The 20,250-nt window shown below is 39.9% G+C and overlaps 1 protein-coding gene across 3 annotated transcripts in view; it reads left to right on the plus strand.

Annotated features, from left to right (window-relative positions):
- Window positions 1-20,250, plus strand: part of cltca (clathrin, heavy chain a (Hc)) — a 58,296-nt gene that overhangs the window by 30,385 nt on the left and 7,661 nt on the right. For all 3 annotated transcript variants that reach the window (XM_037547208.1, XM_017717466.2, XM_017717467.2), the window contains 24 exons: window positions 1,260-1,457; window positions 2,969-3,169; window positions 4,216-4,368; window positions 4,877-4,999; window positions 5,439-5,576; window positions 5,688-5,852; window positions 6,126-6,306; window positions 7,946-8,109; window positions 10,142-10,267; window positions 10,950-11,092; window positions 11,593-11,827; window positions 12,093-12,215; window positions 13,504-13,649; window positions 13,736-13,919; window positions 14,193-14,385; window positions 14,496-14,653; window positions 15,354-15,518; window positions 15,664-15,771; window positions 16,185-16,352; window positions 16,969-17,118; window positions 17,365-17,496; window positions 17,681-17,791; window positions 18,057-18,227; window positions 19,289-19,510. In XM_037547208.1, the coding sequence (XP_037403105.1) occupies window positions 1,260-1,457; window positions 2,969-3,169; window positions 4,216-4,368; window positions 4,877-4,999; window positions 5,439-5,576; window positions 5,688-5,852; window positions 6,126-6,306; window positions 7,946-8,109; window positions 10,142-10,267; window positions 10,950-11,092; window positions 11,593-11,827; window positions 12,093-12,215; window positions 13,504-13,649; window positions 13,736-13,919; window positions 14,193-14,385; window positions 14,496-14,653; window positions 15,354-15,518; window positions 15,664-15,771; window positions 16,185-16,352; window positions 16,969-17,118; window positions 17,365-17,496; window positions 17,681-17,791; window positions 18,057-18,227; window positions 19,289-19,510 (3,858 nt within the window). The remainder of the gene's footprint in view (window positions 1-1,259; window positions 1,458-2,968; window positions 3,170-4,215; window positions 4,369-4,876; window positions 5,000-5,438; window positions 5,577-5,687; window positions 5,853-6,125; window positions 6,307-7,945; window positions 8,110-10,141; window positions 10,268-10,949; window positions 11,093-11,592; window positions 11,828-12,092; window positions 12,216-13,503; window positions 13,650-13,735; window positions 13,920-14,192; window positions 14,386-14,495; window positions 14,654-15,353; window positions 15,519-15,663; window positions 15,772-16,184; window positions 16,353-16,968; window positions 17,119-17,364; window positions 17,497-17,680; window positions 17,792-18,056; window positions 18,228-19,288; window positions 19,511-20,250) is intronic.

The following is a 20,250-nucleotide window of genomic DNA, read 5'->3' on the forward strand; positions in this document are numbered from 1 at the left end:
ATAACTTTTGCATAGTGCTATATGCAGTGATTAGTTTTACGTAAGTGTATTATACCCGGACCGCTGAGTAATGTTTGTGTCTTTCTAAGCTATTTGCATAAATAAACTCAGTTAATCAGTAGGGGACAGCATGTGTGACCGTATGTCTGTGTTCTTGAACTCTTTTATCCTTTTGATGCTCTAGTTTTTTATAAATTGATGGCACCTCCGATTCACAGCTGTTATATTTCCTGAGAAGCTGTGTATAGTGTGCACATCACTGAACAGGTGTGTCTTCAGACCGATGCCTTTTTCACATTTCACAGGTGCTCAGAGGACGTAGTGTAGCAGTTTTAGTGTACAGTCAAATCTGATTGTAAAATGAATACACGCAAATTTCACCTACAGTTTCATTATTCACAATTTCATTTTAGGCTGTGTCTGTACGATATAAATATTTCGGAGGAGTTTGTGTAAATTGTAGCATAAGCGTTTAACAATCTGAAAAGGGCCTGATTTGTGGTTATTTATCCAAAACTGTTATCACTGTCTTTTACAATACCAATAATAAAAATAAAATTTAGACTTATTTTACATGCTCAAATGCTGCAACTATTACACATCATACTTGCTATTGTCACTGCCCAAAAAATAAAAAATACAAAAAAAAACAAAACACAGCTAGTGCATGAGCCATCTCTAACACTGCAATAATAATAATGCATTTAAATATTTTATTTTAGGTATGTATTCATACTGCATTATCACAAAATTCTACCATCATTGAAAACAGCACTTTGTTTTGCGTTATTCTTTACACTTGTTGTAATGTTAAAACTATAATGTTTAGTCACTAGGGGAGCAGTGCATTCACTGCTCAACCTCAAAAACCTCCTTCAGCCATTGGCTCACGAGCTAAATGCTATCATTTTATTGGATCCATGCTGAAACAACTGGATAATTTGAATAGCATGTAAATAATATGCAAATGAGGTACAAGTTGGCTCCTGCTTACTTTCAAGCCCTTATGAAGCTAATTTTATCATTTGCGGTCAAATCTCCACTTGTTTCCACATTGTAGGCATACAAAGTAGCTCATACATCCTTTAAGATGGTCAGATCTAAGCTTTTTGCTCTGCTTTGGTGAATAAGGGCCACTCTCCCCATTGTTTGCTTGCTTTGTGTGTCTGTGTCTTTTTATGTGTGTGTGTGTGTGTGTGTGTGTGTGTGTGTGTGTGTGTAAATAATTATATCTGTGTATATGTGCTTCTGTTCACTAGGTATTGTCAGTATGTGTGGAGGAGGAGAATATTATTCCATACATCACCAACGTGCTACAGAACCCTGACCTGGCCCTGCGTATGGCTGTGAGGAACAACCTGGCTGGAGCCGAGGAGCTCTTTGCCCGCAAGTTCAACAACCTCTTTGCTGGTGGCAACTACTCTGAGGCTGCCAAAGTGGCCGCCAATGCTCCAAAGGTGAGAGAGAGGGAGGTTGATGCTTTGGGAATTGCTGTAAAACTTCACAATATGTATCACAAGTGTCACAGTATAATACAGTACCATGATAAAATGCACCAGATGTAAAACAGACATTTTTGATCTATCAACTTCCTCCAGCTCATTTCCTGGGGACCCCAAGCTGCTCCCAAGCCAATTTGGAGATATAATCCCTCCAGCGGGTCCTCTCTACAATGAGAAGAGCCAGCTGAGGTGGTTCGGGCATCTGTTCCGGATGCCCCTGGACGCCTCCCGGTAGGGGTGTACCAGGCACGGCCTACCGGGACAAGACCCCGGATTCATCCTAGGAGCCGCTGGAGGGATTATATCTTCAAGTTGGCCTGGGAGCAGCTTGGGGTCCCCGGGAATGAGCTGGAGGAAGTTGCGGGAGACAGGGTCGTCTGGGATTCTCTGCTCTCTTAACTGCTACCACGACCCTATCTGGACCAGTGGTTAATGATGATTGTCGTCGTCATCATCAATCCAGAGCAAAATTGTGGTATCATTCCAGTGTGTATGCGTGTGGATTTGTGTGTTACTAAATTACAGTTCTATGCAAAAGTCTTAAGTTTGAGATAATGTCAGAAGAAGCTGTTTGTGAAGGCAGTAAGCTGTGTGTATTCACAATTTTACCAACATATGAATAAATTAATGATTCAGAAAATTCAGAATTCAGTTCTATTGATTTTAGTGCTCTCTTGAGTCAATTATTTTTTCAACACAGCAAAAAAAGCAGTGGAAACGTGCATTATGTCAAAGTGTTGATAACCATTCAACATTATAGAAGTATAAGATTTGAAACAGTAGCTGGGCTTTGTGGCTTGCCAGTTTATTCTTTAATCAAAAATATATTGTCCCCAAGCTAACACACACATAAGGTAACATGCTAGCTCATGATGCAACAATAAAACACAATACAGTTCGATATGATATGCCCTGTTTTGCTAAATCTATAGAATAAATCTATAAGTAAAGAATATATTATGAATTTTTATGTTGGTCAAATAATTTGACAAATAATTTGCAGGGCTCTCCTTGAGGAAGTACATTACCTAGTTTGGCTATTCAGTCGTTAAATTACTTAAATCCATGGAATACATGGAGTGCACTTAGAAATAAGGAACCGAACCAGTGTTCTTCTAACTGTATTATTCTGTTATACTGTATTATTTTCTAGCACAGTTTGGTGGTTTTCCTAACTCGGACACACTTTATGTAAATACACCTTTTATATGGCAGGATTGTTGAACTGTGCTCGACATACCTGTTCTAAGATCTGTAATGATTTTTAAACAAGAAGTTGTTGTTAAATTTTACTGCAATTAAATTAAGTTACATTTCTAGCAAAAACACATTTACTGCAGAGATATATAGTTTTAAGCTATTTTCTTCGCTGTTTAAGACATAGTAGTATAGTACTATGTTTTTGTCTTCTGTTTGTACAAGTAGCTCCGTCTGACCCACTTCTGTTACGTATTTCTTTGGATCAGGGGATTCTGCGTACACCAGACACCATCCGGCGGTTCCAGAGTGTGCCGGCCCAGACAGGCCAGACCTCTCCTCTGCTACAGTACTTCGGCATCCTGCTGGACCAGGGCCAGCTCAACAAGTTTGAGTCTCTGGAGTTGTGCAGGCCTGTCCTGCAACAGGGTCGTAAACAGCTGCTGGAGAAATGGCTCAAAGAAGACAAGGTATGCAGCCAGAGAGGGAGCAAGAGATAAGGTCAGATGGGAGATTAGGATCAGGACACACATAACCGGGAAGCCCTTCCTGTGGGAGTGTGTGACGGAGAGCGCTGTGTGTGTGTGTGTGTGTGTGTGAGAGAGAATGTTATCTAAGATGTTTGTGCTCTTTAACATGTGAGGTAATGTGTTTGTATTTGAGGATTGTTTGGGTTTTTCCCCTTTAAAGCCTTAAAATGGAAACGAGTCAAGGCCAAATCTGGACTGTCTGCGAACTAGAATGCAGTTCTCAGCCTCTGGCCTGGTAAATGGACAAATGTATTGATTTTGCTCCAGTTACAGCATATTGGAAAAATAGCAACGCAGTGCTTTCATCTTGTCACAACTAGAAACTTTTTGTTGAACCTTCTGTACATGATTTTCAGACTCTTTACCTTTTGTCTAAATTTGCTGTTTAGAATGAAGACCCCAATTTGCATTAAATGTGTAGATCTGAAGCGATGTTTGTTTTTTTTTTTTGTTTTTTTTAATTATGGGAAGGAGGGGATATCCTGCTTCTAACATAGAATACTGAAATCCCCTCCCCAGCAGCATGTAATAGTCTTTTATTTGGCCAATAAAAACAAATATTTTAGTTTTTATTGCTAGTCAGAACTAAGATCTGCTGCATTTTCCTGAGTGAATTTGAATGAAGCCCTCTTTTACCTTCTACATCAGTGTTATTTCAAAGAAAGTTCTTTTATCTTTGTTTGTTGTTGCATGAAATTCTACAGCTTAACTAGCTGCTGATCTAATTTTTAGTACATTAGCTAACAGATTATACAGTTAAGTGGAACCTGTTTGAACAGAAAGCTACCATAATGTGAAAAGAGAAAAATCTCAAGCAGTTGTTTTCTTTCTTTGTTACTTCGCAAAATTGATTTTCTGCAGTATGAATCTGTAACAGCTGATAGGGACTGTCTACAAGTTACATTGCTTGGCACCTAATTTAAAAGGAAAATTGATCATTTTCTGTTCATTAGTAATAAATCTTGTGTGTGTGTTTTCTGTTTTAGCTGGAGTGTTCTGAGGAGCTGGGAGACCTGGTGAAATCTGTAGATCCCACTCTAGCACTCAGTGTCTACCTGAGAGCCAATGTCCCTAACAAAGTCATCCAGTGTTTTGCTGAAACTGGACAGTTTCCTAAGATAGTTCTGTATGCCAAAAAGGTAAGCTGAGCAGTAATCATTTTGTGTTCTAGGGAGCAGGATTACAGTTTGTGACCGTTTTGGTGTAGAGATGATGCCGATATAAAACGACTGATTGGTATTGGGCTGATATCAGTAGAAAATGCTGGATTGGATATCAGAAAGGGAAAACAATTAATTTGATCCAGTCTTATAACAAATTTAGCCTAAAATACCACAGACTCACATTTAGAATCATGTTGGTTGTATACTTTTTCTGTGGGCTAGTAGTGTGTTTGAGTAGTTTGAGCATGATTGGCTTCTTTTTAATATTTTAATAGCTCTTCTTAAAGTTTAGTGTTAAAAAACTATTTGTAACAATATCAGAATTAGTGAAGGAAAAGTTGTTGTGTTCCGTCTCTAACTTGATGTTAGTTTGTATTGTTTGAATTCTCATTTAAAACTACCTAAAACACATTAGAATATGTCATTTTTTTCTCTTAATTTCCATTTGGATTAATGAAACAAATTCCTTTTTCCTTTTCTTTAGGTGGGCTACACTCCAGACTGGATCTTCCTGCTGAGGAATGTGATGCGGATTAGTCCGGATCAAGGCCTGCAGTTTGCGCAGATGCTGGTTCAGGATGAGGAGCCACTGGCTGATATTACACAGGTGAGGGGAGGACAGAACAGGCTGTTGCTTTAGGCGGGAACAAAATGGTACAGAGTGAGGACATGGGTGCACACTTTAAGATGGTTAAGGGTTATTTAAACATATTATTTGACTAATTTTTGCATAATTTCTTACATATATAAATATTTAGCATGTAAACAAAAATTGGTGAATAATAATGTCATAAAGTAATAATACCTCTACTTTTTAAGCATATATCCCTCAATGGTTACTTTTTGTAGTCACTGAATTAAGAAAAATGTTGATTTTCCTACCTTTTTTTTGTGACTGCTGCTTTGCTGTTTTGTGTATTTGTCTGTTGTTTCTTGCATACTTGATATTGTAATGTGTATAGTGAAAATATTTGTTTCAACACAGTGTTTCACCAACCCTTACTGTGACATTACAATGTGAGCTTTCCTGTGTATTTTTGCTTCAGATTGTAGATGTGTTTATGGAGTACAACTTGATCCAGCAGTGCACATCCTTCCTTTTGGATGCCCTTAAAAACAACCGCCCCTCAGAGGGTCCGCTGCAGACACGTCTGCTTGAGATGAACCTCATGCATGCACCTCAGGTCTGTGAATACATAAACACAGAAGCCCACTTTGGCCACCCATCTGATATCCACCCTGTGACAACCAGAGTCTTTGTGTGGTTCTGAGTGTGTATTTGGTGCCCCCTGTAGGTTGCTGATGCTATCTTGGGAAATCAGATGTTCACTAATTATGACCGCGCCCATATTGCCCAGCTGTGTGAGAAGGCAGGACTACTGCAGAGAGCTCTGGAGCACTACACAGACTTGTATGACATCAAACGGGCTGTCGTGCACACACACCTGCTCAACCCAGAGGTACACACACCCCATGAGCACAGACACCTATCTGTGGCAGTGTCTGCTTTTAATGGGTGTATGAAGAAGTATATGAGTTTAAAACATCAGTTGAGCTTATTTTATGGCTAAATTAAATATAAAATGAAAGTTTCCTGATATGAATAAGAATGGAGTTTAAAATCACCTTCTGGATGAGTAAGTCTTTCCAAATGTATGATGTGAGCATCATGTGGGAACTAGAACATGACTGATTCACCTAGCTTCTCTGCCTCTCTCCCCCTCTCTCTCTAGTGGTTAGTAAACTTCTTTGGCTCTCTGTCGGTGGAGGACTCTCTGGAGTGTCTGAGAGCCATGCTCTCTGCCAACATCAGACAAAATCTCCAGATTTGCGTGCAGGTGGCCTCCAAGTACCACGAGCAGCTCTCCACCCAGTCCCTAACTGAGCTCTTCGAGTCATTCAAGAGCTTTGAGGGTAAGAATATGGTGCCCTTATGTGTAGAAAAATTAACACATTTAAGCAACATATTTAGAATATGTATTCATTTATGTGAGGAATTCTTTTTCCCTTTGGCTAATAGTGTAGTTAATTCAGACATGAGAAATTACTTCTACGCAGTTTATCCGTGAAGTCTAGCTAAGTAGGCAGTATCAACACTGAACATTGAGCATCTTTCTAAATGTCTCAGGGAACTGGATCCACTGGACTCCTCAATCTCTGTTCCTGCTCTCATTCTGAATATGGACTAGCATGTAGCCTGCTGTGATTTAGCTAAGTAGGACAGAAGCCTTGGCAATCAATGTAAGCAGCACTTTTGTGCCCTCAAGCTATGAATCAAGTGCCTTGGTTTCGTTTAGCCAAGAAGACATATGTCTTAATAGCTGATCTACGGATGAGAATAAATTAGTGCTGTCCTGATATCCAGTCTAGAAAATCAAGGAATTTAATGGATCAGGTATCAGCTAAAGTAAGCCTCCTTTAGGTCTTTTGCACAGAATACTGGCCACAACAATTGGGCAGTCATATGCATTCTAATGGTCTGTCCGCATGTCCGTATATGCATTCACCAGTCAGGCGGTTCTGTTTCTTCCACATAAATTCTAGTCAGCAACAGCAGACAGCTCCCTGCACTGGACATTGTGACAAAATTGAGCCTTTGAGAGTAAAATATATCAGTGGGATTGTTTGATTTCGCTGTTTTTTTTAATTGCCTCCCCCTACACTCCGCGCCAAAACAGCTTGCTCTAATTTTGCATGTTTCAGTTGAACAGCCTCTTCTTGAAAAGGTAGGCACTTGCTACGTTATGATTTGAAAAGCACCAGATTTCTGCCAATAGGCACAAGTGTGGCGTATGAGCCTATTCCACCCTCAACTTCTAGTACCTTTCCATAAAAAAAGCCTTTTGCTGCCTCCAAAGGGCAGTAGACTTTCCCCTTCACCTCTGAGTACAGTTTTTTTTTTTTTTTTCTTTCCCCTTTTGACTCTGTTCAGTTGTAGCCACCAAACAGAATGTCAGTGTCATGTAATTTAAAATGCCTGGAGCGCTCTGAGCTGTGATGGCAAAATGTTTTGTGAATGAATAACAACACGGTCTGTATTGGATATGCCAGCTCTGCACCAATACTATGCTAGCCTGCTTAAAACATTTAAACATTGTGTGGGAAAATGAGATTTGATCAAGCTCTGGATGCAGAAGCTATATCTGAAAGGTGTAAACAGAATCTTGATCGTAATGAGTCGTTGTGATCTGATGTTAATGTCCACTGTAAATGGTGCAAAAAATTGCATTACTTCATTATCTGCAGATTGTCCTTGTAAATGTTAAGATACTTGGCTCTAATATGAGGAAAGATGGATTGGGACATCCACAGAATAAATATGTGTATTTAACCTTCTGTGTTCCTTGTAAGTAATCTGTCAGTGGACTCTCTTCACTTCTCTTACACTATGTTTATGCTCATTATATTTATGTGAACATACAGTAATGTCCTCCTCCACTCTGTAAACTATTTAGAAATGACTTCATGCTCAAGGACAGAGATACTGTTTCATATTCCAGTGGTTGGACTGACATTTTTTTGCCACAACATTTCCTTGTGATTGACTCCTCAGGTCTATTTTACTTCCTTGGCTCCATTGTGAACTTCAGTCAGGACCCAGAAGTCCATTTCAAGTACATCCAGGCCGCCTGCAAGACAGGCCAGATCAAGGAAGTGGAGCGCATTTGCCGAGAGAGCAACTGCTACGACCCTGAACGTGTCAAGAACTTCCTCAAGGTATGGCAAAGGCGGTGTCGTGAAATGCCCACGTAGGGTGACCACAAAAGCACACTGAATCCAGTTTGTTGCTTTTCATTAGGTCTCTTTTCATCCTTTTTTTTTTCCTCTCTTCTACATACATCATTTCTTCCTCTGGCTGGTTCTGCTCTCCTCCATATACACTCAGAGCTCTAACTGTCTTTTGTTTTTCTCCGTTTGGCTTCTGTAGCACTTCTCTTGTGGTTTATTTTCAAAAATGTTATGTTATTCTCCATAAGAGAAATTTGTTCTTTTCATATCCACTTTCAGTCTGGTTTGGAGAAGCAAGTCATCAACTTGTCAAAATTATTTTGATTTTGTCTGAGTAACATTTAAAATGTACCACTGACTTTAAACTAAAATTGGAGAAAACCCAAGAAATGACGGTCAAAGCATGGAATGATAGCTCTGGTCTTGTTTTTTTCTTTTCTTCAACATCAACATTCTCAAGTAGAGTAGCTAGTGTTTTAGCTTGTAGAGCATAGAAAGTCAACATGAATTTCTGTCCTGATGGTGGTTATTATCTCTTATGCTTTTCACCTATATCTTTGGAATGGGCAGGACATGTTCCAGGTAACCCCCCCCCTCCCCCCCCAAAGTACAGAATTTTCTTTTTTTTCATGCTTTTTTCTTTTTTTCTTTTGTCATCCCTCACTTCCTCCCAGTGGTTAGATTGAGGTTTAACAATGGGATTGGTGTGAGTGTGTTTGTGTGGGATGCAACTCCAAGGAAGCTTTTTAAAAATGTGCAAAAAAATAAAATCTCTTCAGTAGTGATCTGTTGGTAGGCACATTTATAGATAAGCCAGCATTCAGTTCAAATCCAGTATGTCTGTCGGTATGTGTCACTGACCATGTCTAGTTGCTGGAGATCCTGTTACCCTCTTTAAAGAAGCAGAAGTAACAGGTGATGGGTTGATTCTCATTTGTCTTTAAACATACCATCTCGTGAGGTAAAGTCTCAGTTGCTTTAGTCTGACTGAGCTAAATCGATAAACTGTGGCGTAAAACCTTCTCAGACTTTGCATTGTGCAGTAGTAGTTGTTTTATTCTCTGTTTCAGTATTTGTGGTTGTGTAGGAGTCCCCAGATTTCCATTTTTTTCTTTGCAGTGGCTAGATTGGCCAATCCCAGTCCATTAATCCTGTTTTTGATGGCAGTCGCTGAGAGGCAGCAAAGTTTGTTTTTTTAACACACTTGACGAGAGTGTGTTAGACCTTTTAACCGACAGAGGGAGCTCTTACACTACCCACTCAAAACCTGAGAGACTCCTTGGTGGTTTTTATTTAGCTCATTTGCCCTATTTTATTTCTGTACTGCTCTATCCACTTGGTAGAGACTCATTTTATCTGTAGTAGACAACTCAACCATCTTTTGTAACCTCTCAGAATGTAGCATGTGCTAATTGTGGTAGTTGAAATATGATTGTTTTTAGTTTTTCTTAATTATGTCTCTTTGAAATGCTCAGCAAGGTTTTATGTGGTTAGAAAATGCCACAATCTCATTTTCAGTGATTCTGATTTGATTTTTGCGTGTTTATTCTTTCTGTTGATTTGCTTGTAAGGTTGCAGCCAGATCTGCTGTGGTGAAAATGGTCTTAGTTAACTTAGTTAAATTAAGAAATTAATTTTGATACGTTTTTTTAAATCGATTTCTTGTTGTGCTGGACGATACATTGAGCCCATGTCATCATGGACCTTGCATACATTAGTATATATGATACTTTTCTATGAATTTACAAATTATTTTATGATGCATATTACATGAAAATTTCCATTTAATTTACTGTTTAAAATAAACAGTTAAAATGTAAAGACAAAATCTCTTGTCCCTTCTTGAAGGCCTTGATTTGATTGGTTTGGCTTGAATTGTTGCATGGTACTTGGCTTGATTTGTAACATGACCTCAGATCATTAAAAGCAGTGAAAGTACACAGCAGATTAGGCTACAGTCATTGTGAGTGTTCCCAGTGTATGATATAACCTTCTCATTCATCACTCATTTAATTAATAGGAGGCAAAACTCACCGACCAGCTGCCTCTCATCATTGTGTGTGATCGCTTTGACTTCGTCCATGACCTGGTGCTGTACCTGTATCGCAACAACCTCCAGAAGTACATTGAGATCTACGTACAGAAGGTAAGTGAGCTTTAAATTTCAGCAGTTCATGTTTATCTGAAGGAAAACAATAGACTCTGAGGGCCAGACATGATCTCGGAACAAGAACGTCTGGGAACAATCATGGGAAATTTTGGGCTATACATGGGTAGGAACAAACTCAAATTTCAATAACAAGCTTGCTGTTAGCCCATGGGGGTGACATTAGTTAGGGTGGCTGAAAGGTCCCTCAAAAAACTCCAATTAAGTGTGAATGTGGAAAGGACATGTGGAAAGGACAAAATGAACGTGACCACTTGTAAGAGTAAAACGGTTCCATTAAACCAGGTTGGTCGACAGGTTAACAGCAGCTGTATGTGGTCTCTGGTATTCATGTTTGACATTACAGCCAGGGTAAATGTGATGTTATAAGAATTGAGTGCTATATTCATCACAAGACACAGTTTTGGATTTGTGTTTGAGGTACATGTACTAAAGGAATTGGGGGTGCTTTTAGAAGAGGTGTACCCCTTTTTGCACCAGATTTCACTATAGTCTAGCTCCAAATGTTTAACAGGTTGTCCCCAGAAGTTTATTCTAACTAGAAGAGCATGTCTGGCCTTGAAAGCATAGGAGAAGGTTGATCTGGTTATCGTTTAATTGCACACTTTACACAGAGCATCATGTGTTTATGAAAGACTATACTGACATGCATTCACTGTAGGTGAACCCTAGTCGTCTGCCAGTGGTGATTGGTGGTCTGTTGGATGTGGATTGCTCTGAGGATGTGATTAAAAACCTGATCCTCGTGGTGAGGGGCCAGTTCTCCACTGATGAGTTGGTGGCTGAGGTAGAGAAGAGGAACAGGTACAGACAAAAACCTTTAGAGCTGACTTTTCTGTTCACTTTTTTGGGCTTTTTTCACACACCAAAATTTGTGTGTGAAATCGGCTTTGTTTTTTTATAAATCAGTTTTGAACATTTTAAATACCTAATGCATTGTTTTTTGTTGTAGTTGTTTTGAGCATGAGGGCATTTTTATGCCATGGTCTTAACTAACAATGAAATTAGTAACACATGAGTCACTCATGTGAAAAAAGTGAGTTTGATACCATTATTATGGCAATTTAGTCATTTGGGCCAAGCATACAATTTTATTGTTCTGTAAAACAATCATTTGGAAGTTTTAGTTTGTGTATGTGATTTATCATTTATCTTTTATAGAGTCATCACATTAGATGAATACTCAGTTATGAAAACCCAGTCATGAATAGAGCAAACATAAAAAAAAACTTGCTGACTCGCTGACATATGAGCTGCCTATGTGCAGTAATGAAGTCTTGTGTGTCTGTCATGTTTGTCTCCAGACTGAAGCTGCTGTTGCCCTGGCTGGAGGCTCGCATACATGAAGGCTGCGAAGAACCTGCAACCCACAATGCCTTGGCCAAGATCTACATTGACAGCAACAATAACCCAGAGCGCTTCCTGCGGGAGAACCCCTACTATGATAGTCGTGTGGTTGGCAAATACTGCGAGAAGAGGGACCCCCACCTGGCCTGTGTGGCCTATGAGAGAGGCCAGTGTGACCAAGAACTCATCCATGTAAGTGTCTACGGCACTGTTTCTGCTGCTGATCTGTTGGTGGTTGCTGTAGCTTATTTGTGATTTTTCTTGTACGTTATTTGATGGGATGAGAGTCAAAGGCTTAGTTGCTTCAGTTGCAAAGAAGTGTTAAGATTATATTTCCCTTTAGAAACATTGTTTAAAATGTTGGCTTTATTTTTCCTGATTAGCCTAGTTGCTGATGTATCAACAAGCTGCAGATTGACTTTTTGTGTTTTGTGTTCTTGTGTTTGTTTCTTTGTAGGTGTGTAATGAAAACTCCTTGTTTAAGAGTCTGTCTCGTTATCTGGTACGTCGTCGGGATCCTGAGCTTTGGGCCAGCGTGCTGCTTGAAACCAACCCCTTCAGAAGGCCTCTTATCGACCAGGTGAGAACATAACTGATTTTCCATAATCTGCCTTTAATATGATTTGTGGCGGTGGAGATGTGGAGCTGCCACCTTTTCCCGTCGCATGGCACATGCTCTTCCTCTGATCACGCACAGCTGTGCTGAATCAGAGAGGGAGCACAAACATCTTTAAAGACGTTCTCTCTCTGAAGGGCAGAGAGAGGAGAGCTGAAGAAGGAGAGGATGCTGGCCACATGGTTGCCGATACTTCAGAGAGCAAGGACTGAGATGAGAGGATGAAAGACTCTTTTTATATTTATGGCTGAGTAAGCCATATTTATGTTTTACTTGATTTCACTCTGTGATGTGCAAGTAAAGCACTATAGTTCACTTGCGTCAGTGTTTGTCACAGACTCTGCATCAGACCCTCCCCGACTGCGCAACATTGGTGGAGTATGTGAGACCGCCCCTTTCTGGGCGAGTTCTATGACTGTGAGCCAAGTAAGCCTTGGACGTGTGCCGCGATCTGTGACATGAGTGGTGGCAGTTTTGTTTCTTTTTGTGTCATTTTCTTGTTCATTTAAAATGACAGAAAAAGAAGGAAAAATGCCAATGGCAAAGAAGGGAAAAGCTCAAGTAACTCACTCCCATCCTCCTCAGCCCTCTGGACTGTCTTTACTGGGTGTGGATTGGCCTAGTGAGGCTTGCAGCAAGTTAGTTGGGCCACGTTACCAGCCCTATGCCCACGGAGAAAGGGCGATGCCTGGCACTGCCAGAATGGGAATGGTGCTCACGGTGCTTTAGAGAGAAACACCTTATGCGTAACTGCATCGGTGGGAAGAAGTAGCTCTGCTGCTGTCTGGTCCCCGTGGACGCAGTTAAGGACAATGACCACATGGAATGGGTCTTCAGGCCTGGGCAGGTAGACATTCTTCCGACCTTCATGGATGCAGTGCTTTTTCCCCAGTGAAGGACGAAGAGCACCCGCGCGTCCTTAGCTAGAACAGCTGTTTGGGCCCCACACCTGGACACTGCAGCGAACTCCTCCTTTGAGCTGTTTATTTCACGGATTTGCTTCTCTCTCCCTCTCCCTCTCCCTCTCCCTCCTCCCAGTCACTGTGCGTCAGCCACACCACAGATTGTGTTTTTTTTTTTTTTTTTTTTTGTCAGATCATATAGTACATTAAACTTGTCTTTGTTTGTTTTCCATGTATGAGGAATTCTGTCCATATTGTGCCTGAGAAGTGGGTCTAAACATATACACATCATTTGATAACACTGCCTTTAATATGATTTTAATCGTAGCTCTTCCTTTTCTCCATGACAGGTGGTGCAGACGGCACTGTCAGAGACTCAAGACCCAGAGGAGGTGTCTGTCACAGTCAAGGCCTTCATGACCGCCGACCTGCCGAATGAACTTATTGAGCTTCTGGAAAAGATAGTCTTGGATAATTCTGTATTCAGTGAACACAGGTACACTCGTCGAAGGCCAAGTCCCAGCTTCATCCATATTATGTTTCTCCCTTTTCAGTTTGTAATCAATGACTTCCTTTTCTCAGGAACCTACAGAACTTGCTGATTTTGACAGCCATCAAAGCAGACCGCACGCGTGTCATGGAGTACATTAACCGTCTGGACAACTATGACGCTCCTGACATTGCCAACATTGCTATTAGCAGCGAACTCTTTGAGGAGGCCTTTGCTATTTTCAGGAAATTTGATGTCAACACCTCAGCAGTGCAGGTATGTATGCGGCATAAAGCTATTCTAATTTCAATATGTCCTCAGATCACCTGTATTAGAATTGACAGACCTGCTGGAATGTCTACATACCTACCCTCAAGGTTAGCATGTCTAATGATGTGTTGCATTTTCCTAGTGATTAGCCTGTATTATGTTCCAGTAGTCCAGCTGAAATTCCTTTTAGGAATCAGCATCCCTGAAAGTATAAGCATGACGATAACTCTACACCCTGCTGCATGGAAACCGTTTACTGTATTCATTCTCTCCCTTCAGGTTCTGATTGAGCACATCGGTAACCTGGACCGGGCATATGAGTTTGCAGAGCGCTGCAATGAGCCGGCTGTATGGAGCCAGCTGGCTAAGGCTCAGCTCCAGAAAGGCCTAGTCAAAGAGGCCATCGACTCCTACATTAAGGCTGCAGACCCGTCTGCTTACATGGAAGTAGTACAGGCAGCTGACCAAAGTGGTAAGGGCATTCAAAGCACAAGATTAAATCCCGGTTAAGTAATTGTGCCCTTAAAATGTTTATTGAGCCTTGCTTTGAGTGAAGAATGTAATAAATTTGTCCCCTGGCAGGTAATTGGGAAGACTTGGTGAAATTCCTGCAGATGGCTCGTAAAAAGGCCAGAGAGTCGTATGTAGAGACAGAGTTGATCTTTGCTCTGGCTAAAACCAACCGGCTGGCTGAGCTGGAAGAGTTTATTAATGGCCCCAACAATGCCCACATCCAGCAGGTAATACAACTCTAAGTGAAACATTAGCTGTTGTAAAGAGACAGTGAGATTAGATAGATAGAAAAAAAATTGTTTAATATACAGTACTGTAAAAGGGTTAGGCACCTAAACAGATTGTTAAAACCAAATCTTGGCAATAAATGTGGTCTTACTGGTAGAAACAACCTATATCATTAGAACAGATGCAAAAAAAACCCAAAAACAAATACATTATACTTTAATGTTTTTTGAAAAAGTAGTTATGTTGTATGGTAGTCTGAAGAACAAAGTTTGAATGCCAATATCCTGAACACTCCCAGCCATTGCATAGATTTGTTAAAATCCATCACCGGCACATTGATTAGCCAAACCAGGTTATGGATGATAAACTACAGTTAACACTGGGCTGCCACGATGAGTGCAAATATTTTGACATGCATAAAATCACTACTTACTGTATTAAAGTTGTAGAATTAAAAATCTACAGCTTTTTCAAAAAAAAATTTAATGTAGGTGAACAGTTAGTTTTAGTTTTAATGCTGAGTTTACAGTGGCAGCTGAATTACTCAGGCCATGTTACTATGTTTTGCTTTACATGTTTATATGCTTTTATAGATTTTATAGAAAATATATCACAGCAGATTGTTAGATTGTTATTGCAAAGGATTAGTTTTTACACATAAATTATCAAAATCCTGAGGTCAATTTTTTTTTCTCAAAGGTGGGTGATCGCTGCTATGATGAGAAGATGTACGAGGCTGCCAAATTGCTCTATAACAATGTGTCCAACTTTGGCCGTCTGGCCTCCACTCTCGTTCACCTTGGAGAATACCAGGCTGCTGTGGATGGAGCTCGCAAAGCCAACAGCACACGCACATGGAAGGAGGTGAGCCAATGAGATGTCACAGTTTTGTCTTTGATTTACATAATCCGACAGGACAACTTGCATGCATTCTAAAGCTGTATGAGTTTTATGTAGCTGTCTTCAAGCAACTCGGTGTACTTCAATTTGTTTTGACCTCTTGGTCTAGGTGTGCTTTGCCTGTGTCGATGGCAAAGAGTTCAGACTGGCTCAGATGTGCGGCCTTCACATTGTAGTCCATGCTGATGAACTGGAAGAGCTGATCAACTACTACCAGGCAAGTAGGACCTATTGAAATATAGAAAGACTAAAGCTGTTTCAAAGATACACAATTATATAGTGCTAGCAGCTTTTTTTTTTCCTCTGAGGAAAAATAAATAAAATGAATAAATGTCAAATACTCAGTATTAAGAAATGCAGGTGTTAAGTTTCCAGAATTAACATTTCATACCATTCTTGATGAAAGTTTCTATGGGGGAAGAGAATTTCTGTGCTGTAAGAGTTTCCATCTTTGAATCCTTTAAACCTGATATTTTGACTGCAGTGCCTGGGTGAGATTTTACAAAGGAATCATTGATAATATGTATTTTGTGTCTCATGACCTGTAGCGTCAAGTGTGAAGTTAGCTTCTTTTTTTTTTTTTCTTTTTTTTTTTGCCCCCCCAACCCCCCCCCCCCCCACTCTCTGTAGGACCGTGGTTACTTTGAGGAGCTGATCACTATGCTGGAGGCGGCTCTGGGACTGGAGCGTGCTCACATGGGCATGTTCACAGAACTGGCCATACTCTACTCCAAATTCAAACCTCAGAAGATGAGGGAGCACCTGGAGCTCTTCTGGTCCAGGGTCAACATCCCAAAGGTACATATTTCTGAAAATCAAGTGCCTTCATAATTAAGTTTGTGAGTTGTAGGTTTGTGAGTTGGTCAAAGTTATGAGTAGTATGAGCTGTACTAAATATCAGTGGTCTAGGGACGTGCTTCTGTATTTTTACATTTGAGCTGTATGTAGTGAAGTTGCTGCACATGCTGGGCGAATTTTTTTTTTTTTTTTTTTTTTTTTTTTTTAACCTGAGCAAACAGACAAGATCCTATGTAAATATGCACAGCATGTATAATAATTGGTCACCAACCCTACTTCTTAGAGATCTATGTTCCTGCAGTTTTATTTTGAACCATAATCTGTCACATTTGCATCAGTTTCTTCAGGAGGCTTTGATCAACTCGTTATCTTATGTTTGGTCTGGTTTGATCTGACCACTGCAAGTAGGTAGATCCAGTGACCAGAGGAGTCCATTCAACTCAGGAGAATTGTAGTCAGTGAAGAATTTTACTAAGATCAAGTCTTCATTGTAGACTCCAGTGTCCACTCTGGAAATCACTTTGGTGTAGCAGGCTGATTCTTTATTCACTTTGGACCTCACAGTAAGACCAGGAATTGATTTAGATATAATTTGTATTGTCTGCTTTTCTTCCAGGTGCTGCGGGCAGCAGAGCAGGCCCATCTGTGGGCAGAGCTAGTCTTTCTGTATGACAAGTACGAGGAGTATGACAATGCCATCATCACCATGATGAACCACCCCACAGATGCCTGGAAAGAGAGCCAGTTCAAGGACATCATCACCAAGGTACAGCTCCACAGATCCACTGAAGTTCATAGGAATGTGTGCTGTTTTGTCTCTGTCTACACCCAGTCCAGATCTGTTGATCTTGGCTTTTTTAATTGCAATGGAAGTGTTTAGTGCCGTTTTAACAGCAAGAATACCAAGTTTTTTTTTGTTTTTTTTTTGGTGCTGCATAAATGGAACAGTTTCTTGATCCCTGTTTAGTCTGTCTTCATAGATGTTTCTCTTGGTGCTTTCCTCTGTGCGTAGGTGGCCAATGTGGAGCTGTATTACAAAGCAGTCCAGTTTTACTTGGAGTTCAAGCCTTTGTTACTGAATGACCTTCTCATAGTGCTTTCACCACGACTGGACCACTCGCGCGCTGTCAATTTCTTCACAAAGGTAAGAGAACCTGGCATGTTATGACATTCCAGGTCTGAACCAAGGCTACTCTACATCTAACTTTGAAATTATAGTTCTAAATGATTGCCATTATTCTTGATGAGTATGACATGGAGTGCTTAAATAGTATTAGAAGTTATAAGTCAAGAAAAGTAGCATTGTTTTTATTCTCATCTCTCTGCAGGTTAAGCAGCTCCCACTTGTCAAACCCTACCTGCGATCTGTACAGAACCATAACAACAAGTCTGTCAACGAAGCACTTAACAACCTTTTCATTACAGAGGAAGACTACCAGGTCAGGAGCCAGAATTTAATTTTTCTGACTTTATATTTCGTGTAGTCCTGAAGTTGTGGCTTATTAATGTGTAATTGGTAAGAATTATTTGCGAGATGTATTTTTAGTTTTATGAAATGCTTTGAAAGATACTGTCTTTGACATAGCTACTACTTGGGGAAACATGGGCAAAAAGAGCGTAAAATTATATTGAGTCAGCTTTCACAAATGCTGTTTTTTTTTTTTTCTTTTTTGCACCCTTTTCTTTCCAACAACCCAAATATAGGCACTTCGGACGTCTATAGACGCATATGATAACTTTGACAACATTGCACTGGCTCAGCGGCTGGAGAAGCATGAGCTCATTGAATTCAGGAGAATTGCTGCCTACCTCTTTAAAGGCAACAACCGCTGGAAACAGAGTGTGGAGCTCTGCAAGAAGGACAAACTTTACAAGGTATGGGGAGGATCTCTCAAATTCATGATCTTTTCACAAATGGGTTAAGTTGAAATAATTTAGGATTTTACATTTGTTCACAGTGGCAGCGCCATTCAGGCCTGCTCTTTATTTTTATGCCTTTTTTATATATAAGTGAGTTTTTCTCTCGCCACTGCTTTCTAGAGCTAGATGAATATATTAGTATGGGGTTTTGTGGCAGTTCATCGTGGCCCCATATCCTAAATACAGTTTTAGCCTCTGTTACCATGGCAGTCATGGGGTTGATATCTTTAGAATCCCTCAGGACTCATCAAATGATTCCTTTGAATCCTACTGCAGTCTATCCTACTATGTAGATTTATGCAGAGAAAGTAAGACAGAGCTATGAAGCTGATGAAACGTGTTATGTACTTTTGGGTGGTTTTTCATGTTCTAGCATGTGAACAAATGGAAAAAAAATAGTTAAAATATTGTTTTTTTTTTTTTTTTTGTTTTTTTTTTTTAAATATTAACTAGTGTGTGGAGGTGTAAATTTTTATGTTGGTTAAGACCAGATGTTGAAATTCAATTATGGCCCTGTCTTGAAAAAAAAAAAAAACTATTTTTCATGTCTTCTGTGTCACAAATGAGGTTAGGTTTACTACTGAACTTTTGGCATCATTTATGGTTAGATTTATCCTAGTTGGCATAAAGCAGGGTTCCTTGGAACAGATGGGTGGTTTCTCTGCTCCTATCAATTAACAGGTGAATTGAACTGGGGTGTTTGAGAAATCACTGAATTGTGTTGTGCACCAAACCTCCAGGACCGGAGCTGAAGAACCCTGGCATAAGGTTTAGATCAGGGGTGTTAAATGTCTCTGTCTCTAAATGGAAGCTTTAAGGACTCTTATCTGACAATTTTTGTGGTCTGCCAGGTCTTGCACAATTCTTAGGTGGCCCATTTTTATGCCTTTTTCAGAGTTTGAACTACAATTATAGAAACTCCTATTTTTGTGTGTGTGTGTATTATGTGTGTGTATTATCTTATATCTGATGTGTGTGGCTTTTGTTTATTTTCTACTTCCGCATTTTGTGTACAGGATGCCATGCAATACGCTTCAGAGTCAAAGGACATAGAACTGGCAGAGGAGCTGCTGCAGTGGTTCCTGCTGGAGGACAAGAAAGAGTGTTTTGCTGCTTGCCTATTCACCTGCTATGACCTGCTCCGACCCGATGTGGTACTGGAGACTGCTTGGAGGCACAACATCATGGACTTCTCCATGCCGTACTTCATCCAGGTTATGAGGGAGTACCTCAGCAAGGTAAGCGTGCAGTGATGTGTAGACAATCGCATGTCTTAAAGCTCATGTCCATGTAGATCAAACCACACAGGGTTTGTGTAGTGTTCAACTGATAGAGGTTTGTGGTTTGAGCTTCCACTAAGTATGTAAAACCTGTCCTATGGTTTCTCTGATTAAGGTTATGACGGGCTCATAAATATGTACATCAGGTACATGTACACGAGTAACCTCTATTCATTCCACACTGCTACTTTAACATCAGACAAGCTACACATCTATATGAAGATTAAATGTCTAATGTGTAGTATGCGTGCCAGAGACATTTGGAAATTTGGCTGCATGATTAAGAAGCCTAGAACGTTAGGAATATCAGAAAAATATGGTGACCACTGGGTTTTCCGATGGCGTGCGTATGTATGTATGTATGTATGTATGTATGTATGTGTACAAAATGTTTATATATAGGGATTCATTTTTTAAACCAATTATTTATTTCATTAGTCATAGACCGTGCATGATGTACTGTATCAACTCCCTATGGACAGGACACCAAATTGCATTACATCAAATTACTTATTTATATGTATATATGTGTGTGTGTGTGTGTGTGTGTGTGTGTATATGTATGTATGTATGTATGTATGTGTATATATATATATATATATATATATATATATATATATATATATATATATATATATATATATATATATATATATATATATATATATGAAACACACACAGGGTGGGCCAATAAATAC

This window comes from Pygocentrus nattereri, chromosome 18 (genome assembly GCF_015220715.1).
Source record: "Pygocentrus nattereri isolate fPygNat1 chromosome 18, fPygNat1.pri, whole genome shotgun sequence".
Taxonomy (NCBI): Eukaryota; Metazoa; Chordata; class Actinopteri; order Characiformes; family Serrasalmidae; genus Pygocentrus; species Pygocentrus nattereri.